Genomic DNA, 25,669 nt, shown 5'->3' on the forward strand with positions numbered 1-25,669 from the left:
CATCCCGATGGTCGCAAAGTACACGCCAGTAGTGTTCTCCAAATGAGGTCAAACCATGGACTGTATATAAAGAGGGAGGACATGGCAGCTACCCAAAAGTGAAGCCAAAACATATCGATCGCCCCCCCCCCCCCTGGTGGCTGGCTGCAGTATAGGTCATAAGTCTATGGGTCACACACACAGGCTGCACTTCTCTTTGTACAGTGACACAGCCTCGTCAACTTGTTGGCGACATTTGATCTTGAAACGCTATTTGGGATGTTGTGGACCTGTTGACCAGTGGAGGTCGATACAGTTCACAGACTACTTATGCCCCTTTAAGGTTTAGCTTATTTCAACATTTTCACATTCAGAACTGTGTCAAAAATCCATGTATGAGCAAGAATTTCCTTTATATGTAATTCTAGACTAATATCCCTTTATACATAACAGGGTCTGAGGAGTATATAAGCTACAATATAATACAGTATACACATCAATCAGCTTGTTTTTTTGACCACTGCTAAGCTTTCAGTGTCTTCCAGAAAGGCTGTTGGAGCATCACTGGCCCAGCAGGCGGCAGTCTTGACTAGCAGGAGATGATGAGGGCGTTCAGAGACTGCTGACTCTGAGTTCGCTCCAAAGGTCCACCAGTGGACAGAATCTCACAGGCAGCCAGTTCGTGATAGAGTGCGTTGAGCACCTCCAGAATGTGGGCTTTCCCTGCGCAACAAACAGAACAGATGTGACCGCTGAGGGAATCGTGTTACGGGCGACCCGGCGAGAATCCGATTCAGTGGCCTGCCCCCAGTAACTGTAAATTTTCACATCACATTTCACAAGGCTTGTATTGGTTTTATTGGTCGTGTGAGCTCTACTAACCGTGTTGCGGGTCGCTGCAGGACTCCAAAGTGCTGAGCAAGATTTTCCCGAGGGACCTCCGCGAGACGTTCTGAAACCACGAGAGAGCTATTCTCAGATGCTATCAGGCAATTGACAGGCTCTTTAATTAACAAGGAATCTGAGTCTTGTGACCACAGAGGCTCTCGCACATGTTCAACAAGTGAATTTAATTTGCTCTCAGATCTATAATCTGGTCTCCCACTGTTAGGGTCACACGACAAAAAGAATGGACACAGAGCCATGTTAGTCCTGCTCGCTGATTCAACAGGTCAAAGCGGACTTTTAATTTCAAAGTATCTGTCAGTGAATGTCCATATGGAGGTTTGTCTTTGAACAACGCCAGTGAAAACTTTCAATTTGCTTTTCTTTGTGATGTCTGGCCAGAGAAAATCATTCCAGTGTAGCGTGGGTGGATTTCTCTCAGCTGCCAACCCAGCCAAATGATTTTCATTACTCTGAGTTTCAGTGCAGAGTTTTAGTTCACATGATAGTCTAACTGCTGTTTACAAGATTGTTTCATTGTGCTAAAAATCCAAACAATATGTTTGGGCCTTAAAGTTATAATATTAACACAAAGCCTTGGTTATTAGCAGCTTTGAGTGCTTCAGACCCAACAGTGCTGTTGCCAGTTAACTGTGACTAACCAGGTCTCTGAGCTGCTGGAGGAGCTGCAGGATGTCCACGAGTTTCTCCTCCACCAGTGACAGACGAACCCTCTCAGTCTCCAGCATTTGCAGCTCCGCCTGGAGCAGCTCAGTTTCCTCGGCCTTCTGCTGCAGCTCCTGCAACAGAGAGTCCTTCACCTGGAAGACACAACACAAACCAGTCACAAGGACGGGACGAAGGACAGTCCTTCTTCCTGTCATAGGATCAGGTGTCCTATTACGGGTGAAGTTGATGAAGTTTTTTTGCACTTTTTTGCATTTTCTTGTCTGTTTAGCCATGTTATTCATTGGCTTCTTTTAGCTACTTTTTAGCCTATTTTAGCTCATTGTTTTGTTTTACAGCACATTTATTGAACTCATTAAACAGGAAGCTGTTTAGAGAAAAAAAATCTCCTATAAACTCACTGCACACTCCCTGCGCTACCGGCACCCAATAGCAGACAGACAAAGGCTAACAGGCTAATTACTGTTCGGCCATGGTGGCCATTACTGCTCACACATAACAACACAAATCTGTGTTGTTATGTGTCCCACATACTAACAGTGGACTATATACTATATATACTTGTCTGTTCAGCCATGTTATCCATTAGCCTCTTTTAGCTACTTTTTTTAGCCTACTTTAGCTGATTGTTATGGTTTCACAGCACATTCACTGAACTCATTAAACTTGTTTGGAGCAGCTAGAGGTAGCCATTGAACTAGCTAGCTATTGAATATCGTTTCTTGTCTGTTCAGCCATGGTGGCCATTACTGCTCACACTAACAACACAAATATGTGTTGTTACGTGTCCCACATACTAACAGTGGACTATATACTATATATACTTGTCTGTTTAGCCATGTCATCCATTAGCCTCTTTTAGGCTACCTTCTAGCCTACCTTAGCTAATTGTTTTGGTTTTACAGCACATTCACTGAACTCATTAAACTTGTTTGGAGCAGCTACAGGTAGCCATTGAAACAAATTTGTTAGTTGGATCATTTCACTGCTCGTTTTGGTCTTTTCATGGGGCTTGTTGGAAATAAGAAAAATGAATAGAATACCGCCAACCTTATCCTGGACCAAACACAGATTAAGCAACTCGCAGTTACAAGAGCAGCTGGACATGTCACTGTTGGAAATGTAAGATTTTTACCCTGTAGAGCTGCTAAACATCTTAACACAATATATATATATATATATATATATATATATACCCCCAATGTAAATGTATGTCAAATGTTGAGGTTAGAGCGAGTTTTCAGCCCACATCTTGTACGTTTGCCTGCCAAAAAATAGTTGGAAGTCCCCGCAGTGCACCTTTACGTCATGGCGTATTGAAGGACAAAGGTCTCACCCCGCACATCCTGCACATAAACACAGCCTCACAGTCAGGACTTTGTTTAGTTTTAACTTTTCCTCTCTGAGTGCTGAGACGTTCTGGGAACACATTACATCACGCCCCCCCCCCTCCTTCTGCCCTGTCTTCCTGTGTTGTGAAAATACTACTCGACTGTAACAAGAGAGCTTTAATTTATGATATTCTTAAGTGTCATGCGGGACAACGGGGAGGGGGGGGGGGTGTTTCTGTGGTCAGCTCCAGTGAGAAACAGCTGCAAACACACACCCACACAGACACAGGGGGAGGCTCTGGTGCCACTGCTGGTGGTTTGGTTAGGTGGAAGCTGCAGGATCATGCCACTAGCTGTGGTTTTGCCTTTGAAGCCCTCCACTTTCATAACAACCTTCACCAGTCCTCTCTAATCTAGTTTAACACCGTACACACAACCACAAAATGTCTCATGATGTAAAGAAAGGCAGAGAGAACAGTTTCATATAGATGGATCCAGCAGACCAGGGCAGAGGACACTGTAGTAGCCCACCCTGGTGTGATGGAGGTCGGAGGTGGCCTGTACCTGGTCCATGTCTATCTCTGCCTGGCTCTCCTTCAGCTCCAGCTGCTTGTGCAACGTGGTCACCCTCTCCAGGAGCTCCACCACAGCGCTGCAGCTCTCCTCGCTCCTCAAGCTCCCGTAATTCGACATCAGCTTCTTGAATGCCTTGTCGTCGCACCTGATCAACAACGCGTAGCAGAGGACAGGGAGTCTGTCAGGCTCAGAGCTACAGAAAGCTGTCATAGCTGTCTGAGCAACAATGCACTGGCAGCGTGTATTTAGTCTTAATTCAAATTCTCTAATAGATGTGCTGCAGGAATGAGTCCTAAAACCTGGAAATGAGTCAGCATTTTTACGCTTCCTGTTCCCTCGTCTGGAAGTCAGTGGGTTTTTTTGGATGGGTTTTGGGTTAGATGCCTGAAATAAGGTCTGTGGTTAACACGAGCTTAAGAGATTTCAAAGTTTTGTTCTACGACATAAAATGCGTCAGTCGATACCCCCACTCGTGAATTTATGAGACTACAGCGGTTGTCGCGTCTTCATGCCGAAACGCGCAAAGTCATCTACTCACTAGTCCGCCTTTACAGCCTCGCTGTGTTTACACTCTATATCTATCTGTCTATGTATCTATATCTATCTATATTCTCTTCAAAGTGAAGCTTAGCGGTGGTGATGTTGAAGTAATGCGACCGTGGTGGAGTTCCTTTGTAGCCTAACGTTAGCTTTTTACTTCTGGCGATTCCATTTTACGCTTCAAAAATCTTAAAAGTGGTGTTCATTAGTGAAGATTATCTTGCCGAACAAAACGTGTGAGTATCATGAACTTTTGTTTTGCCACAATAATCCAAAATCCCATTGGCTTTTTGTGGAGGGAACCAGGGCGATGCTAACTTCAGGGTTTGCCCACACAAATACGTCACCCCTGCAGCACTCTATTCATTACAACATTTTAGCACACTAGCAATGATTTATAATAATAACACACGTCATTGGTACTTTCTGTAGATACATCTCTATATTGTTATTTTCATTCATGGGTATCTGCGCGAAATGTATATATACTTTGGCAAACAGGAACCCTCACAAAATATGAAATTGTTAAGGATTGTTAACGCTCCACTTATCAGTATTTCTTATATTAATAATAGATCAAATGAATATGTGTAATGTGAAAGTGGTCAACACTGCAGCTACAGAGCTTCTTTTAGCAGGTTTTGGTTTTATTTGATTTTTAAGAAAGTGTACTTGGTGGGTGGTGCTGTGATTGACCTGCTGGGGGGCGTGGCTGAGTGCGGTGACTGCATAGTTGTGACATCACAACCTTACAGAAGTCCTGGCGGCTCGTTTAAAGGCGCAGTGTCTGAAGACGGGCTGTGTGCATTTCTCCGAGGACTGAGCGTTTTGATGCTTTCACAGTATTTATACAGCACTGAAAGCTGCTTTATAATGAAACAAGACATGGACGTCTCACTTTCTACAATATGGGACCTTTAAGACATAGTGAAGGTGTGGACGTGCGGTACCTTTCCCCACAGCAGGACAGCCTGGTCAGGATCCTCTTCACCTCGTCCACCTGCCTCTGCTGATCTCCGGTCCACTTGTCCTCCTCCTCATCGGAGGCGGCCTGGCCCTCCACCGAACGAAACAGCTGCTCTTCCACTAGACGCCGCAACACACCGTCATCATCCTTAATTAATCATTATTAATCATAGGGTTGTAGGGAAAGAAAATGCTTGACTCCGGAACGGGAAACATTTAATCAATTAATCGGTTAGTCGCTGAAAAGCTCTTCTCTATTTCATATCATAGCAAACTGAACTTCATCGATAACAAAAATAATTGTTAGTTGCAGCCCTTTAGTTGAGTGCCCTTGAGCAAGGCAGCCCACTGAATCCCCATCTGCTCTAATTTTCTAATTGTCTCCTCGTGCTTGTGCAGTAAAGAGACGTCAGCACTGCTTTCTGGGCTCCCATGAGAAAACACGTCTTACTCTTATCTGGGGTTGTCACAGCACGCCCTGTCGGGGAGCAGCGGCCATGTTGGGAGTTCGAGCAGCATCTCTGGCCCTGCCGGCTGCCGACGCTCAGCTGCTGCTCTGCCCCGGTGCCGCCTGGGAGCTGTAGTTTTGGCACCTCCGACCTGAAAGACAGCGCCGCAGCTTGACTGCATGTTCTCTGCAAATACATGACCCCATCTTTGCTGCTGTGCCGATGTCTCTGCACATAAACCAAGTGGCTCAAACTGCAAATTTGCACAGATAGGAAAAGTTCAGTCCAAACCAATTGCCAACATCAAAGAGAACATATCGAGTAACACAAGGCAGTGTGTATTAAGCCACATCTACAACCGCCATGATAATTTTATAGAGGCCTGTGATGTTGTATGCCAAATGTGGGTGGGGTAATTGAAGCCAGACATTGTATCTTTAAGGCATTTTTACAGTAAAGTGGGTCAATGGTAGAATGGCGCAGTTACTGTGCAGGGGTTAGCTTGCACACTGGCTGACAGTGGACGGAACAAAATCGGAGCACAGAATTGTTTAAGCACATGAGCAGAGTTTTCTAAGCTCTATCTTTTCATCTGCAGATGAAAACATATGTAACGCTTTTATTCTATATGTCACGTTTTCCCTCATGTCAAAGACACATTTGTTTCAGAAAAGAAAGAAAAAAAGAGAGAAAAAAAAAAAGACTGCGTGGATCAATCGCTCTGTAATGGTTTGAATTTTCTAGGTTTCTCCTGCCGTCTGCTCTTTTGTGTTGGGGGAAATCCGATAGGGGGCCTTCGTCAATCACAGAATAAGTGTTTCCAGATGATGATGTCTTACCGAAAAACTTGGAGAGAAAAAAAAAAAGGTTTTCAGCAGCCTGACTCTCTGAAAAAAAAAAAAGACTCATGGCGCGCTCATGCTTATATCCTGTTGGCACGAGGCAGGCTATGCCGTAAGACAGCATTATACTCTGCATCTGTGTACTTCTTTAGGTCTCTTTGTGCAAAACTGGGGAGAAAGGGTTGACTTCACTGAAGGTCAATAATTGCAGCATGATTTCAGGCAGTCAATCAGAGGGCCGTGTTTAAGTTAGCGGGGGCCACGGCGGAGGAGGAGAGCAGTTCGCTCACAAGGGCCAGCAGCTGCAGTCAGACCAACATGGAGCCGGTACATGGACGTGGACACGCACACAAAACTTTGCTGGTTGCTGGGGAGACGCTCAGACTCTGGAATGAACTGGTGGGGAGGCTTTTTCAGATGCAGGCTTTGGTGTGACTAATTGCACTTTAATTGACAGTGGTTGGAGGGAGGCTGCGGCCTGTGTCCAGAGAATACTGTAGCACAGCCGCAGCTTCTGGCTTCGGGCCTTTGACATGCATAGAGGTTAAAAAATGGCTTTGTGTCTTGAGCGACAAAAAAGGACTCCAACAACCCCCCCCTCCCCTCTTTGGAGGCTGATCTCCTGACTGTCACATGAAAACTAGCTCTAATTTGGTTTTGACTGTGCTTGACATTATTACTGTTTAAGGAGGGCTTCCCATCACATGGTTTGACAGCGATGAGGTACCCTGAAGTGCTTGGTGATGGCGCTGAGCATGGGGAATTCCAACTGGATGAACGCAGACACCTGAAAGTAGTCCAGACAGACATCCTGGACAGTGGTCGGACTGTGGGATGCAGCAGACGTGGACAAAATTTGATCAGCGTTTCACCAGACAGGAATCAAAGCTCTCGCCGGTGTACCGCACGAAAAAGCAGCATGGGTGGGTTTGACCTGCCAAAATGAAAATATCTATTCATTTACGTATTTGGCTCCGAGGGAGAGGGAGAGGGAGAGAGACTAAGATACACTGCAGACTTCGAAGTGTTACACGAGTGTAAACCTGTAGTCTTTTGACATATGAATTGTTAAAATTGAACTCATGTCAGGTTTTCTACCAGCAGAATACATCTTTATGGGATAATGTTCACAATATACAGAAATTAAAATGTTTTCTACGACTCTTTTCTGCACAAAAACAACTTCAAGCTGCACTAATCGATGCTTTTAGATTAATGCAATGTGAGAGGAGTCGCTCCTGGTGATGAACCCACAGAGGATTACCACCCGCATGCTGTGTTGAGCGCTTTAGCTTCTCTCAGCAAATTGTTTGTGGCAACTTCATTGTTCGGTTCGGTCTCGGCGCTCTCACTGACCAGCTCTCCAGCAGCAGCAGGCAGCAGCAGGCAGCTGTTTTCAGTGAAGGTATTGTACACTGCCTACACGGTACCAAAATGGCAGACAGACAAAGTTAGCCGCTCACTAGCGTAGCATTTAGCTGTAAGATATTTCCCCTAAGGTGTTGGCGGAGACCAAAGCGGAGAGAAAAGAAGCCATCAGGTGGACAGAAACACGCTTTCAAATGAATGCTAATGTTAAGCTTTTTTGCCTCTTTTAGCACATTTTCGGTGTAGGCCAGTCACAGCGCTCTTTTCTGCAAAAAAAAAAAAAAAAAGCCCTCATAAACTGACTGCTCAGCAGCAAAAACAGACAAAGTTAGCGAATGTCCAGCAGCTAAAGAGACGATATACTTCTCAGCAGTTGGTGGAGACCAAAAACGAAGCTAAAAGGAGAGTAAATACCGCACTTACATGTGCTGCTTTAAAGCACTCTAACTTAAAGAACATTTAGCATTTTGTGCTGCTCACCTTCTGACCCATTTAGCAGAACAAAAAGCTTAACTAAACCACATTTACCAAGGATTTACATGATTCAGCGGGAGAATCAAGGCAGAATTTATTCACATACAATTTGCAGGAAACACGACATAGACATAGTTAATCGAGGAAGTACCACGCAGATGAATAATCCATTTAACATTTCCTCAGCTGCGTGTATGGCCTTTCCCTCTCTTGTATCAGATCCCTGTATCAAAGGCACCTCTCTGTCTTAGTCTTCACAACAAAGGAAAAGGCCATTGTATCATTCTGAGATTAGTATAATTGGCAGAGAAGAAATGCACTAGCGGTACAGTTAAATACCTCAAGGCACAAACACAGGAGTAACATTATACATGAAGAGCTCCATTGTGCTATGGCAGGGCATTTCTAATTAATAGGATCCTGTATTCTGCCTTATTAGTGAAAGTCTAAAGCCGTTCTCTTGGACTGTGGGGGGTAGTCCAGCTGTTTGTTGTTAGAGTCCTCCCTGTGTTCATCACAGAGCAGCGCTGAAGTGAACTTCTCATCAACACCCCCCCCATCACTGTTCCCCCTCCTCCACCACTCCCTGAAGAGCAGTTCACTCTTTCAGGTGTCATCGGTCAATGACAGTCTCCTCTCTGTGCAGAGGTTAAAAATGAGGGCACGCCGTAAACCTGAGCTTGAACTTGAAGTTCAGCGCTTGTCGGTGCCCCGCGGCGTGACGGAGGCGGGTGAGGGGGCCATGTTTACATAGCTGACAGTTATTAATCAAGTCCTCTCGGGTCACACCATACAATGAGGTGGTTTCTGGGATACAAATGAAGCAGCTTCAGAGATGTGACCATTGCTTGGCACTAGCTGAGGACTTAATCCAGAAACCAATGGCTGTAACATTTACAGAGGGTGGTTAAGTTTTCCTTAGCAAGCAAAGTGCAAAGAAAGCCCCAAAGTCAAACAAACAAGGGTATTAAAAGTAGTGGCAAATATACAGGGGAAAGAAGTCCAGCAAAGGGTGGGTGGCATAAGTTTTATAAGATATTTCGTGTGTGATGTATTTCTGCTGATGTCAGCATACCTCCAAACCAGAGGGAGGGAGAGCAGGGCAGCGGTTCAATGTGAAAAAGAGCCCGTTTGGCAGTGCGAGTTGTTGAAGGCTGTTCAAGAACAACAGTAAGGCAGCAGCAGCAGAATGCCACGGGTCCCAGACATCCCTCGAGTGTGTCCTTTCCACATTATTTAAGGGGTAGGAATGCCGTGGCAGCACCTGCTCCGCACAATGCTGCAGCTCTTGTGCGGAGGCAGATAAATGGTCCGCTATAGACCCTCCGTTCTCAGGCGCCATGCAGAGAGCATGAAAAGGCTGGGAGATTATGCCTCCCCCGGGGCCTGCCTTCAGAGGGCCAGGGGTTAGGGGCGTACAGAGAAGAAGTCTGCAGGCGTGCAAAGGGAGTTTTAAACTTGCACACTTAGGGCACATGTGCCTGGGTTATGCTCTCTAGAAATCCCTGAACTATATACACAGAGACACCTGGAATCGAGAGGACAATAAAACCGAAGAAGTTGGGGATGAAAGACGGCCAGAGTTCATTTTAATGGCTCATTTTGTATCCCCACTCCACATCTTTTCTTTGCAGCACAAAAAGAAGATGGAAAGCTGAATGAAGCCATTCCTCTCTTGTGGGCCTTACAAAACACGTCCCTCATTTCATGAACAAACAGTTGAGTGTTTGCTTCTTCCTCCAGATGGTATTCTTTCCTCCCCCTCATTCCTTTTTGTTCCTCTTGCTGTGCTTCCTATTGTCTAATCCCCCTGGCCCATAGAGCTCTATAGGCTACACTGACTGATTGAGACTCCCTTTACCTTCTTTAGTGAAAAACACAACTAGAAGTGACATTTTTAGACCGTCCCAGTTCACAAAGACTTTCCTGTGCTAATCAACTCCTGTGGAAGGCGCGGCTCCCATCTGAGTCTCAGCCTCTGTTCTGTTCTAGCGTACAATCCAAAGAAATCACAGACATGTTATGCAACAACACCCACACATCTTCAGTTTCATACCAGTGACCACATTTTTCAAACTGACTTTTTGGATGTTGACGGAAAGTTGAAAGGCGATTTTCAAGATGGGAAAATTGTGCATCAACAAATGCTAAAAATCAAGATGTTACAGGGAAACACTCTCATGTCTGTGCAGCAAATACAACATAAAGCTAGAGCCAGCAGCGGGTGAGCTTAGCTTAGCACAAAGATTGGAAAAGGGGGAAACAACTAGCCTTGCTCTGTGCAAAGGCAACAAAATCTGCCCCTCTAAATGAACATTTTTATTCTTCATTTTTTCTACTGATTCAACAAACAAGATATTAAGTGTTAATCAGTTAGCTTTAGAGGTGCTGGCTAGCTCTTTATAGAGTGCTGCAGGGATGATGTGTTTTTGTAGGCCAACCCTGAAGTTAGCGTCGCCCTGGTTCCCTCCACAAAAAGCCAATGGGGTTTTGGATTATTGCAGAAAAGAAGCTCTGTGACAAAACAAAAGTTTATGATACTCACACGCTAATCTTCACTAATGAACACTACTTTTATGATTTTTGAAGCGTAAATGGAATCGCCAGACGTAAAAAGCTAACGTTAGACTATAAAGGAACTACACCACGGTGGCATTACTTCAACGTCACCACCGCTAAGCTTCACTTTTAAGAGAATAGAGATAGATATAGATATATAGACAGATAGATATAGAGTATACACACAGCGAGGCTGCAAAGGCGAACTGGTGAGTAGATGACTTTCTGCTTTAGTCCGCATTAGTCTCATTTAGCCGCTTGTTAGCAACCGCCTTTTTTAAGACACGTAAAAGCTTCAAAATTTGCGAGTGGTTTGTGGCTTGTGTTAACCACAGAGCTTATTTCGGACGAGGGAACAGGAAGTGTAAAAATGTTGACTTATTCCCGGGTTTCAGGACTCATTCCTGCAGCACTCCATTATCACTGTGCTTAAGTGGAATCCACAGGACAGCAGCAATGCCGGCCAGCCCTGTAACTCTGTATCTCCTGAGATCCCGCAGCATCTCAGTTAATCGCATTACTTATCACAGCAGTTTAGAAATAAGCCGCGGGGATAAAGTTACGGTTGATCGTTTCAACACACCGCTTGACACACAACTACGTCCTGAAACCCACCACATATGATCTGAGACATCTGACACTGAGACAGCGTGCTGAAAGAGGAATGACTTCAATGGAGGAGGCAAGATGAAAAGCATCTCACTCAAATCTTCAAAAAACAACAACACCTCAACTGGCACCTTACTCTCTAACCACGTCCTCGGATGAGACGTGACTGAGCTAGCATTGTGGCTTTTCGGGGGGTAATATTCATGGAGCTTGGTTGCTAAGATCCATGGGACGGGGGTGTCCGCGTGGTATTGTTCCTTCGCCAGGCGAGTGAAAGAAGTGAGCGGAGATTGATGAGAACGGTCAGTCTGTTGAGGTTCTCACTCAATGGAGCTTTCTCTTGACAAGTCAGAGCCTTTGTGGTGTTGAATCATTTGCTATTAGGGTATCAATGGAAGGGCAGTGAAAAGACTTTGGAACGTGGCCTGCATAGATTAGCGGAGCTTAGGGTTAAAGGAAGGGTGTTGTGGTTGCAAAATGTGTTATTTAGAATCACCTAAAGGCAGGCAGCAGTTAGGACTTGGATCATGTGGTCTGGAAGCACAGGGCTGCGTCTTAGAGTCCATAATAACAGCATTAGGTAGATAACCATACAACCACGCTCTCTAACATCTGCTACCTAAGAAAGCCAGACCTGCAGACACTGATTATATGTTCGGAGCAGGGGACAACAGACACAGAGATAAACATTAAACCAATGGCTTTGTACTTTAAAAGTCCAATTACACCCTTGCTTCCACCAAAATGAATAGTTCCCTGCAGTAGCGCAGCTCAGGCGAGACCGACCCTGCCACACACGATGCCTGTTAAATCAACTAAAACACAACAAGGCTGAAAATTGGAATAGTAAACCACATAAGTGGCATGGCAGAGTTTTCCAGGCATGACGCCAGAAGTAAACAGAGTCATTTTATTCTAGGAGGAACTATAATTCATTATTCTAGCCACAAAGGCCTCCCTAATGCAATAACCTGCCTCATGACAGGATGAGCAGCCAGACACTTGTTTCGCTCAGGGCTTGACAGCTGATTGGGCCGAATGAAGATCTGAAGAAACGAGAAACATCTTTATTTCTGTATGAATGCATCTAAAAAGAATCAATATCAAAATGTCAATCGCAAACAGTGGGTTCAAACTCAAAGCTCATTCTTATAAGATGTTGTTTCATCAGAGTTTTACAGGACTTCTTCTTTCATAATAGACACCTTTATTTCAAAACGCCCTTGTTCCCAAGTCTGTTTTTATTTCATAATGGCATTTGCCCCAGTAACACTTGTATTTCCTGCCACTCTTCATTTCATGTCACTTTGACATTATGAAACAAAACGTGACATGATAAATGTTTTGTAAGAGGTTTGGGAACGTCGCAAAAAATTGTCACGCTAGCCCAAATTCGGCCGTCGAAGAGGGGGTCTCAAGTGATGTTACGTGATCCAGCGAGCACTTAGGCTGTGCTTTGCAAACGTTTTACGAGGAAGGAACACATTTGCTCGACCTCAGTGTGTTTTGGTGAGAAATGTAAACATAACTCCACGGAGCACCTTTAGGTTAACTGCTCCTAGCAGCCACTACCAGTATCTCCTCCTCCCGACAAGAAACGGGCCAACATGAACACAATGTCGGGCTGGATGTTGTGAAACAAAATGGAAATTCGTTCTGATTATCAGACTGGCACAGCATCAAACGCGGTCAAGTGTATGTCTAGGGTGCAGTCTCACCCAGAGGCACTCTCTGACTAAATCCCAAGCTGTGGTGATGTGTCCTGTTGTGCTATTGCTTCAACATGAACATAGTAGTGTTTGTTGATGCTACGTGTGTTTACCTGTAGTAGAGGAGCTCTGATTCCAGCTGGAGGATGTGTCTCTGCAGCGCCGGCACGTGACTGGCCTTGGCCTCCAGTTCCTTCACCTTACCCAGGCCGCTGAGCAGCGCCTGCCTGGCCTCCTCCACCTTCCTCCTCATGCCCACCTGCTCCCTCTTAAGGGCTTGGTTGCAGTCCTCCAGCGCGGCCACAGTCTCTTTAGAGCTCCACAGTTCCTGCTCCAGCCTCTGATTGCACAGCAAGGCTTCCTCCGCGTGCCGGTCTCTGGAGCTCCGCAGCAGCTCTATCTCGTGGATGATGTTCTGCAGGCTCTTCAGGTCGCTGCAGGTGCTGCTGCTTTTCGGGTTCCTGTTGCTCAAACTCTTCTGGGCAGCTTGTTGCTGGTGGGCAATGAAACAGCCTTCCTCTGGTTTGTGTTTGGAGTGGCTTTTCCATAGTCCTACCTGAACAGAAGAGCGACAGGTGACTGCAGGGGACCAGATCAGGTTATTCCCTTAAACCAGTCGGGCACCTGTTTCTATTCTGGATTTATAAGTTGGACCTAATGGCTTTGTTAACAGATCATTTACAAGAATGACAAGATGTCTTTGTCTAATTTCCCCCCCCGGGGATCAATAAAGTATTTCTGATTCTGATATTGTGATCAGTCATTATTCCAGCATATTGGATTTCTCACTTTCTAACAGACCATTCACTCTGCAGGTCTGAATATCAATAAAATCATCAATAAAGGGTCACAGCCCTTTGGTACTACTTTCTAATAAGACATGCCTTATTTAAGGTTTTATAGGCTGCAAATAATGTTTTATTAATGGTTAGTGAGTCATTAATTGATGCCTCATAGATGAGTTAGAAGCCATTAATAAGACCAACATTTGGGTTGCTGAGTTTCCCACTTTCTAATATGTGGTTATAAATGTTAGTGAGTCATTAATAAAAGGGTAATGGGTTTCTCAAATCTCAGAAACAAACCATTAAAATACATATAGGCTACTGATGTTTTTTAGTCATTTACTAATGCTGAATAGATCAGTTATAAGCCATGAATGCCATTGGGTGTTGGGGGCAGCGGTGGTCTTGGGGTCCCTTCCCTTCAGACAAGGCAGCTGAGAAGGGGACCCCATCAGCAGCCTTGTCCCCTGATTGCGCCTAACGACACTACGTTGGAAGGACATTACCCTTACATCCTGACACTATATGGAGAGCATATTCACGTTCAAGGCCTCAGCGGGGGTTGTGTGAGTTTGGCCCCTCTTCTACTCAGCAGCATCACGCACTCTCACCTGCAGCGCCAGGCAGCGGGCGTCGCTGCTCTGAAGGGCGGCTCGCATGTCCTCGATCAGCTCCCTCAAACTCGCGTTCTCGTCCTCCAGTTTCGCCACTCGGTCCTCTGCTTCCTCCAGCGCCACGATCTCCTCGTAGCACTCCTTGGTGCAGGGCCCGTGCCTGCAGCCGGAGGCGTGCCGTCCCCCCGAGGAGAGGCAGGAGGAGCCGCCGCTCGCACCCGCGGACAGCAACTTCTCCCGCCGCCTCAGAGGGCTCCTCAGGCGGATCTGAGTCTCTATATGCTCGCTGTCCTTCCCGACCAGCAGCCGGCCGTTCTCATACTGACTCCCCGCCTTGGCGCTGAAGTGTCCGCACAGTTTGGCGTGGAAGTGTCTGAAGGTGAGCTCGGTGGGTAAATTGTCTCCAACATCGGCGCATTCTGCGTCCTCCGAGTCTTTGTTCAGTCCCAGGACTTCACACAAGATGTTAAAGTCCTCTACGGGGATTTTGCCCCCACCTTGATAGTCCATATGATGGAAAATCTCCTGTAGGTACTGATCCAACCCGGTGGCCAAAACTATGATTTCGTTCTCCACTCCCCGGTCCAGTCCGTAATGGTAAGCCAGGGTGCTGACTATCCATTGTGTCCTGCGCGCTGGTCGGCTGTATGGATCAATGGAGTCTATGGCATCCATCATTTCTACTGAGCAACATCATATTTCCTCAAACTTGAGCACGGCTGCTGTCGCTCCCCTGTGCGTGTGAGTGCGTGTGTGTGTGTTTGTGTGCGTGTGTGTGTGTGTGTGTTCGTGTTCATCCTTCTCAGTAGAAACTCAAGAGCAGACTGGCGGAGCCGAAACGAGGCGTGTGTTACGACTAGAGCAGATTTGAATTTAGCACAGCCCCCCCCCCCGCCCCCAGAATCCAAAACCAGGGGTCCCAACCAGGAGTCAGGAACATATATACACACACACACACACACACACACACACACACTGTAACGGTCTCGTACCGCCGTTTGCCGGAGTGTAATTGCCACCAGGTGTGTAAACGTTTGCCATTCACTCGGGTCAGACCTTGTTAAGATGTAAGATGCCCAAGAGACTAATATGCTGGGGGGGGGGGCGCAGAGGTATAACTGAAGAATTTTTTTTACAGTCTTTACGCAGGGCTACAATACGACCTTATGGGGCTTTTGCCCCCCCCATGTTTATTGTACAGATACCCCCAAACCGATCGTGTAAACTTGACGTTGCAGATCATCAGTCCATTAAGACCGAGTTTCTCATCTTCCCCAATTACGGCCCATCTATTGCTGCCTTCAAGTCCCCCTCGTAAGTTCCCACGAACCTAGGGATCCTGTAAAAACAAAGGTCGGCTACTATTGAAACGAATGTACCCTAAAACGTATGGGACGAGTTATGAAAGTGAATGAGACCATTTCTTAATAGCCTAGTCTAACCCGAGTAAGATAAAATGAAGACGGTCTTTGTGGGGAGATTATATTTATAAAATGAATTAACTTAAAAGTATTGTTAGTTGTAAATATTATTTTATAGTACTTTAACTGTACATTGCTTAAACGAGTGCTTTCTTGCTTTCTTGTCCAAGTTCAAACTACTTTTCCCCTGTTTTAACCAGATGTGAGGATTGTTGTATTGTTTTTTTTTCCCACTTTGGTAAGATTCCGTTCACGACGTTCACGCAAATAAATCTTCTTGGAACTGTACCATAAAGAAAAAAAAAGAAAATGTCTTTCGTGGATTGGAATTCCGATAGTCCCAGCAGCACGTGAGGGCAGCTGCCGCCTCACTTCCTTCACTACGGTGGCTGTCATGGCGACGCGGTGTACCCATACAAATCACATAGGTTGAAGTTTGTGCGACAACCACCTGAGCACATAACCATTCAGCTTAGAAAGTGAAGCGAGTCAGCAGCTGTGGGACGGATAGTTCAGGTGAAGTGACCAGGAGTACAGTGGTGTGTCTGATGAACTGACACACACGCACTGTATTTAACAATGGACTCTTCAGCAGGACCTAACCTAACTGCGTGCGTTACTCTAACGTTACTTTAACTTTAGCTAGCGTTAGCTTAAATCCGAACACTGTCAGGCTCTTCATACCTGGACCAACAGGAGCTGAGGTGAGCAAACAAGAATAAAAGTGTGTGTTGTGTGTAAAATTCAATTAATGATACCAAAACACGCAGTTGTCCGAGAAATTGTGCCGTGTTTTCTTATTTTATTACATTTCCAGAATGAGCTAGCTTGACTTGCTTCGCTGATGAGGCACCATTCGGCAGAGCTAACGTCAGCTAGTTACAGCTAGCTAAATTCCCATTAGTTTACTTTTGAGGTGTTAATACATGAAGTCATCCAATGTAACGTTAATATGCTACTATAGGCCTATGTGTACAAATAAGAAATACCTGTCTTATGTACAAAATAGTACTAAAAAGTATTAGAAATGAGCTTAAATCCAAATTTGAAATATTGTCTGTGTAAGTTTTTGTAAACTTTCCTGATATTGGGTTTGAATTGGGCGTGGGTATGCTCGGACATAATCATTCATTATCACTACCATTCATTTCCACCTATATATATTCCACACCCCCAACGTAAACCAATCCCCACATTAGTAACACTTCAAATGGATCATCATTGTCACATATAAATCTACTCAATTTATTAGTGCTTTTAAAATTAAGGTGTTAAGTTTTCACCTTTTCAAATTAATTGACAAATGAATGTATCCCTGGCTACCACACCAAACACAAGGAGTTTAGGATTGATTAAGAGTATTTTAAGAGATTGTTACTTTATGGACTAGGTTTGAAATGTTAGTACAAATATCCTCCTATTGTCTTTTACCCTTTCCGTACAGCGTTTTTCACGGAAAATATTGCAGTGGAAAACAGACCCCCATGGCCGACCTGTCCGAGATGAGCCTTTGTAACTCACAGTCAGACAGCGATGATGGAGAAGTTACAGATAAAAGACAGGAAGATGTCTTTGTCCTTGAGACTGATTTGTTGTCCACAGAGCGTGGTTCGGAAAATAGGTCAGGTTCAACTGAGGATGTCACGACACGCACAGATGACAACTCTTATTACATCACATGGACAGTTTACATGGCCCTAGCTATCCCAAGAGGTAAGTTTGTCAGTAGCTCCACAGGGATATTGAACAGCTGAAAGTCAGAAGGATGAATTAGTGTTGGAGTCTTAGTGTGCTGAAATGTACTACAAGTCACTACTATAATGTAAGAAACAGATTACAGATTCATAAACATTTGTCCCTTTTTAGGGGAGGAAGGTGATGTCCCTGAAGCTCCTGAAAAAGCCAGGAAAACAAATAAAGATTCATCTACCGTTTTGGTGAAAGCCCATAAGGCCCAGAGCTGCTATCATATTGAATACAAGCTGCTGCCAGGAGATACAGAGACAGTCAAAGTGGACCTTGTAGTGTTTGGGCCAGTAGCAAAAATGTACAACGAAGATGAGGTCAAGGTAACCATGTCCTGGTGCATGTGTGTGTGTCTGTGTGTGCCCTTAATGAACAATTCATGAACATCCTGAATGGACAACAATAAAGCAGCTACGTTGTCTAGAGTTACAGTAAATGACCCATCCCTGCACAGGGGTTGTTATTGTCACCATAGGGATGATGATTTCTGGCAATAGACACTTCAAAACATCCTGCTGTTGAAGTGCCTCGAATGCAAAAATAAATGTGCCAATGTTGTTACAGATTCTGAGAACGTGGCATGAAGGAGAGCAGACGTGGGTTGGTTGGACCCAGAGTTTCAATGTCCGAGTCAACAGGGACATGTTGATCAGTCTACTTCCTCATAAGATCAAGCTCCAGATATGGAACAGTAAGGACAAATTGTCCAACCAGGCCCGCTATGACAGACTGAAAGCCTTGAGACTGCCACAGGATCAGTCTGAAGATGCAACAGGCACGTGTGGTGAGCATCAATTTCAACTTGGCCCAAATTGACCCCCAACGTTACACATATTATGTATATTGTGTTTTTATTTCAAGTTATATAATTAAAATGATCTTCACTCTAAGGTGGTATAAAGACTATGGTAAACAAACTGAGAACCTTATTTGAGAGGAAGTCAAACACATCTAAAAAGCACAAACGTGAGTTACAGTTTCATTCCAATCCAGAGGTGGCCTCCGAAACAGTTTTTGTCTTATTAATTATGGAATCATAATCAAAGTTAAACAATGATGCTACACTGCTTTATGTATGCACACTGGTGTCTTATTATATATCTTTGCCAAACTTATTTATAAGCTTATATAATTCCCAGTAAGCTATGATAGACATGTTTTTCATAACCCTTTTTATGGATAGATGTAACTTGGCTCCTCTCTAAAACAGGATTTCAAAAACCCACAATTGATGCTTTCGACCTTGAGGATATCAAAAAGAATGGCACTGCCTCAGCTGAGGTCAGTCCCATTAGTTTGTTGGCAGGTGAGTGAACCTTTTTTTCCACACAAATAGCCTCTAAAACGGTGTTTCTCAACCTTTTTGGAGCCTTTAAAACAAACTGATGTCTACATCGTCAGATGTATATATCTCTTGGTTATGACCAGTTTACTTTTGTCTTTGTTCTATTTTTAGAGGTCTATCCAGTAATTCACTTGAAAAAAAGGCAAAGATTAGAGGATAGCCTGAAACCTAAATAAACATCACATGTGTGGCAGAAATGTTAATCACCTTGCCGCTCCTCAGATTTATCTTGTGGGGGAACCACTGCTCTTAAAGAATGAGGTTTCCTTTCTTACATACTATTAACATGCCTTTGGGGGTAAGGGAGAAAATGTAATGGAATTATAGTCATATGATGGCCAATTGTGGACCAATGTTATTACTGTACAAGCAAAATTGTACAACTCTTTTTTAGGTTTTACTGGTTCTGTTAAACTAATTAAACTATAAAGGAGGGAACAAGACGAACAGTCCCAGCCATGCTAGCGGCTCTGTAGCGACTGTACTTACAGTACAGTGGTGCTAAATGGCAATGTCAGAATGCTAACATGCACACAATGACGATGTTAACATGCTAACATGAAATGTTTACCATGTTCATCATCTTAGTTTAGTGTGTTGGCATGCTAACATTTGCCAATTAGCACTAAAAACAAAGTGCAGCTGATGGGAAAGTCATTCGTTTTGCACGTATTTGGTCATAAACCAAAGCATTGGGCAAAGTGAAATTCGTCCTGATGATGGCGTGAGATGAAAGTCACAGGATCACCCAAGTTATTACAGTTCATCCTGAGGGAAAAAGGAAAGTCTGTACCAAATTTCATGGCAATCCATCGGATAGTTGTTCAGACACTTCACTCAAAACTAAAGATGTCAACCTCATGGTGGCGCTAGAAATTCAAGTCAGGGGATCACCAAAGTCAGTAGGATTCATCCTCTGGTGACTAATATCTCTGCCCACTTTCATATTGATCTATCTAATGTTTGTTGAGATATTTTAGTCTGGATGAAAGTGGTGGACCGTACTGCCACCCTTCGAGCCCCACCACTAGCAAGGCTGAAAATATTGTAAGATTAACAATTTCAGACACAATGTTAACCGTGAAATATAATATTTTGTATGTCTGTTATTTTTGCGACTGCCAGGTGAGACCTCATCGACTGAACGCTTCCCAGTCTGTGCGTCTGGTGTATTTGAGGTCATGTACAATATCTCTCTGGACAGACCATTGATATCTGACCAACTGAAGGCTGATCTCAATCCACTGGTCATCACAATTTTGTCAGCCACCTCAATGCCTTCATCTGCTGTCCCTTTCCACGTCCTACAGGTGTGACTTACATCTCACTCAATGCTATGTCGCAATTTAGAGATGGCTTGAATTGTGCATGCGTGTTGAATACATTCCCTCATTTACTATTTTGTTTTCATGAGTTGGTCAAATTGGATTTGATTTTGCTTTTGCAGCAAGCTTTGATATGACGTTGTTAAAATGTTTGTTTTCCCAGGAAAAATGTGTGCCTGTGTATTGCCAGTACAAGTTCCATAACCTGAGCATGCACAGAACAAACTATCATAAGCATGGCACCAACATCTACATCAGAGATGTGAATGTGATTCTGACTGGCTTGATGAGTCCTGAAGAGTTCAAAGAGTTCCTCTCCGGTCCACCTATGGAGATAGAGGTTCATGATCGTGACAAGAAGTTAGAAGAAACACCAAAAACTCCAGCAGTGTTTGGCACGGGGTCGGATGATGCCATCCAGTGTGGTGCGGCACTATTAAAACAGAAGACAACAGTCATTAACTCTCATGGCATTGCAAGCCTGAACCTCTCTGAGCTGCTGCTTGGGAAGAAAAGCCTAAAGATGCAGTTACCAATCAAATGCTGCCCTCCACCTCCGCTACTGGACCGGGAGCGAAGTGCATGGAACAGGAAGATGACAGACACAGCAGCTAGCAGAGAGCCCATGCCACAAGGTCATTATTTTGATGCCAATTCTCAACTCAAAGTCAAGGTTGAGATAGCTTGTCCACTCAGCGTCAGGAATGACAGCTGTGAATTCCTTGAAGAGTCCTCTGATGGGCCGTTTGGGCGCATCATCTACCTCTTCGATTACAACAACGTCCCTGTGGCGACCAAGCTGAGGTCAGAGATCCTCAGAATCAACGCGTCGGCTTTCCATATGGGCTCCCACTCAGTGGAAAATCGAGAGAAAGCCCTATCAAATTACATAATGAATTTCAAGCACGACAAAAGCAAGGATCTGGATTTTGTTACGGGATTCCACGTGCTAGATAAGAGGACGCACGTCTTTGTTCTTGAAGGGCTGAAACATAAAGCAGTGAAAAGACTTTGGGAGGCTGTTCCGATGAAGTAAGCCCATGAACACTATCGTACCCTAACAGCCCGTGCTAACGGTTTTCAGCTGTGCTGTCTATTTGGATAGGGTGTTTAAATTCCAAGGAGAGTCCTGCAGTTTGTGTGATGTTTTGCAGGCTAAGTGGGAGTGAGGAGGAGCAGGTGATAGTCCTCTACAATTCAAACCTGGCTTTCTTCAAGCGCATCTATGACTCATTAGATGTGGGCCTGAGTCCTATCCATTTATATGAGTCACTAGAGACCATCATGAGACAGCCTCTGGTCTACATTAGAGGCATGGTCCCCCAACCCTGCTTCCAAGCTTTGTCAAGGTACTTATATAGTGAGATTACAGTGGCCTTAAAGGACCATACCTGTGGTTTGCTACCCGTTTTATTTGTGTCATTAGTATTAATTTTGAGATGTATGTCCAATATTCACTCTCCTCTACATTGTGTTTTGGTCTCCATCAGCTCCTGCTGGAAATATCTGGCTCTGGCTGCGAAATAGTCCACTGTGTTTGGTCACTAGCTTTGTCTGTCTGCTATTTGGTGCTAATTAGTGATTCACACTCCAATCCAGAAGGTGGAACGTTCTGGAGAAGCCCTTGTTTGTGCAGAGTCAATGTGATTGGCCAGTTATGTGCTAGTTAACCCTGATTGGTTGTTTGATTCAGACCTGGTCCAGTTTTTTAAAAGACTAAATACAAAGGGGGCGGGTGCTCACAGACACATACCTTTTTTTTTTATGTCCTACTTTTTTCCAGGCAACCACTGTTATACATTTATTTTCATACTGTATAAAAATACCTTTGAACTATGTAACTAACTTTTTTTTGCCTAGGTTAAGCCAGCTTTGTCAAGTAAGGCAACTCAAAGATGTGGTGCAGTGCAACCTCTTCCCCTCAGCGGACATGATTCTCAGCATGAACAAGGAATATGGCACATATGCTGAGCAGTGGGAGCATAACGCCAGTACGAGCGCTGAGGTGGACACGCCCTCCCTGCCGGTCTGGATGAAAAGACATGCACCGCTCGACACACGCAACACAGAGTACGTGAAATGGAAACGCAACAGCCAGCAGTGGACGCTCAAGCAGTCCAAGGACTTCATTCAGGTTTGTAGGCTGAAATGATTCTCAGACGAATCTGACTTATTAGCAGAGAGCCACTCATATGTTCCGTCATTTTCCAGGACAATATTAAAAAAGTGCAAGAGCAAAGTGAGCGGCTGGAGAAGTCAGAGGCTGCTGTGTTAAGGATGGACCAGTCTGCAGCCAGGCCAGCACACAACTACAGCATCCAGACCTTCAACTCGAATGAGCAAGCCAAGGAGCTGCTCCGCAAAGAGATGGCCCAGGTTTGATGAATATATAGGATAAAATGTGCAGTACTGTTTAATAGCTACATACTGTATGTTGTGCATCTTAATATATCAGGGTATAGCTTGGAGGCTCAGAGGGAAGCACTGTTGCCTTAAACACTAAACAATACCTTTATACCAATAATGGATCAAATGACTTTCAGAATCAGAAATACTTTATTGATCCCTGGGGGGAAATTAAACAATATAACATAGAAGGGGGCAGAGAATTATCCCAATTCTGCATTTTAGCCTCTTTCAGCTCATTATTTTAGTTTTACAGCCTGTAAAATGTACCGCGTGGTTCACTCTCCCAGCTCCCCCTATTTAGCCTAGCTATGGTGAACATAGTGGGGAATTGTTTCCCTCGGGAGTTGGTGGAGACCAAAAACAGAGCCAAAAGAAGAGTGAACATTGGACTTGCAGTTGCCAGGTGGCCAGAAACACGACTCCAAATGAATGCTAATGTTGCTTTAGTATCTGCTGGATGAGTGAATAGGCAACTGTTAGTGCTAGTGGGTTAGCCATAACTACTTCATAAGGCGTTAATATACAATCATCCGAATACATCCAGTAATCTAAACCCGTATTCAAAAAAGTCTACATAGCGAAGTAGTTATGTAGTGAAAGGATAAGGCTGGTATTATTCTATACTTTTAGTGTGCTGGGACACCGAAAGGGAGTGTCTAGCCAAGATGAAGTGAAATGTATTGTGCTTTTCTGGTGATACCTTCAGGTGCCAGGGCGGAGGTTTACCTACAGTCAGCTGTATCACAGTGCTACGGTGGAGCCAGGAGACGGGACTTCTACCAATGACCCCAGCTCCACTGCTGCCTTTACAGTTTGGTCCACGAGTATGACCGGTGACAAGTCCAGAGGGCACCCTAGACACCCAGATGAGGCTCGCGTGGAAGAGCTGAGAAAGGTGATGTCACTCTTCATCTCTCACAGGAACAGGAATGTTCAGTTTATTGTCATTCCCATGAATTCTAGGACAGGGTCTACTTTCTCTATGGCCCGGTAGCATGCAATATGACATGATATATATAAATAATGCAGTTCTCTCCAGAGGTATCCATTGATAGGGTGTATTTGTAGTAGAGGGTTAAGTTGATAACACTGCTGTTCACTGTGTTTCCAGCCATGGAGAGAGAACATCCTACATGGCAACACGCTGAAGCCCACACTTTCACGGGACATATGGGCCTGGAGCCAGCGCTATGAGGACTTTCAGCTCTACAGCAAACCTCCCCCTTTCTTCAGCCCACCTCCTGTCACCATTCACCTGTCTGGTAAGCTGTGCGGTGGCATCAGTGTACCATAACACGCTTGTGTTAATGTTAATGTTCATGTTGAAGACCAGATGTCACACTGAGATATTTATATATAACGAGAGGGCTTCTTTACAGATTCACCCTTTTATACTGAAGTTCAGCAGGCAAACAAGGAGAAATCCGTCACAAACATCTGCCTCAATATATCATAATGTCATACAGCCAAGACACGAGGTGTCGTTCACTGGCTGCTATATGATTTCTTTTATGGTTGTATCCTACATTGCTGAAAAGCCAAACGTATCCAAGTATTACATTATAAACTGGGACGTGGCCCATTTCCTTACATTCTATTTATGTTCAAATCTTAAAGGTAAACTTGAGATTTTACTTTAGTTATATAAGTTTGCAGCAGATCCAGTAGGTGATGATATCCCAGAAAGCCAGCAGGTTGTCAGACAGAAATGGAGTCAGTTAACAAAAACCACAACACAGCATTCAAAAAAGGTTCTTTTTAAGGTACAGATTTATTGTGTTTTCAGTGCTTGATTTTCCTTTCATACCTCTCTGGAACAATTTTTCTATGGTAGGAGTTTTTCAAGAGGTCTGCCATCGTTCCAGCTAACAAAATCCTAATTCAGTGCGTTTCTTGTAAGCACCATGATCAAAAGTAAATCTGGACTTCTATGTGAGCTGAAGTACAAAAGGAAAGTGCAGATGTTTAAGTTAGTGTTAGAAACAGGGTAGCTGAGAGGGAGACACACTGCGTGGTGGTGATGGGGGATGGAGAAGACTTGAGCAGTGGTTCCCAACCGGGGGGGGTCCTGACCCCCATCATGGTCCGACAAAGCTCCACGGGGGTGGGGGTGGGCGTGGGCGTGGGCGTGGGCGTGAAGCCATTTTAAGGGTGAGAGAATGTTTATATATATATATATATATATATATATATATATATATATATATATATATATATATAGATATAGATATATATAGATTGAATTAATATCTGTGAAGAAGTCAACAAAATTTAAGGGTTGTTTTCGAAGTATATCTTTATTTATTCATCATAAAGCCAGGCTGCTTGGATTAGTAAAACGTATGTATGATAGTGAAATTAAAAGTAAATCATAATACAGACATCCTACAAATATAAAGGAAAAAACATTGCAATATCCATAGGAAATAGTCTGTTCAGGGTTTTATACAAATTGCTAGTTTTACACAAACTTCCTGCAGGTTTTTTTTTTTTTCTTCAACAGAAGTAGGCTACTTTCTCCCCTTTTTTGTAATTGTATGTGCATGGGGGGCCGTGGGGGTCATCAGTGTATGTACAATGGTAAAATAGGGACCATAAGAGAAAGGTTGGGAACCACTGGACTAGAGCATTAAATATGTCTGGTTACATGTAACTTGTTACATTTTTTGGACTTGGTTATATGTCTTACATATATATATATATATGTCTAAACCGGGCTGTTTTTAGTACTGGGGTCTCATGGGTGAAAAGGACTAGATGACAAATATCTCTCTGTACATACTCTGCATTCTCATGATCATCCTTTCCCAATTAGTTGACTGACTGACGTAAATATCATGCAGGGCAATGTTTTAAAACACTATCTTCTAGGATACCATTTAGGCCTGACTTTAAACTTGTCATGAGTAGCCCAAGCCCATCAGGCACCTTGAAATAACTATGCTTTGTTTTCTACAAAACACATGAAGAAAGAGCGTGTGATGGCTGTGAGAGACTGGGCTGTAATGCAGCAATGCACTAAATTTAAAAAGTCTTTTTCCTATAACTGT

At 44.1% G+C, this 25,669-nt stretch overlaps 1 protein-coding gene across 1 annotated transcript; it reads right to left on the reverse strand.

The window, feature by feature from the left end:
* Positions 1-568: 568 nt before the first annotated feature.
* On the reverse strand, positions 569-15,051 carry efcc1 (EF-hand and coiled-coil domain containing 1). The gene is given in 10 exon segments (XM_070903394.1): positions 569-702; positions 862-931; positions 1,527-1,685; positions 3,447-3,603; positions 4,949-5,084; positions 5,416-5,564; positions 6,983-7,014; positions 7,016-7,082; positions 13,088-13,530; positions 14,371-15,051. Coding segments are annotated over 10 exon segments (2,028 nt in total).
* Between the last annotated feature and the right edge of the window lie 10,618 nt (positions 15,052-25,669).

The sequence above is a fragment of the Enoplosus armatus genome, chromosome 3 (genome assembly GCF_043641665.1).
Source record: "Enoplosus armatus isolate fEnoArm2 chromosome 3, fEnoArm2.hap1, whole genome shotgun sequence".
Taxonomy (NCBI): Eukaryota; Metazoa; Chordata; class Actinopteri; order Centrarchiformes; family Enoplosidae; genus Enoplosus; species Enoplosus armatus.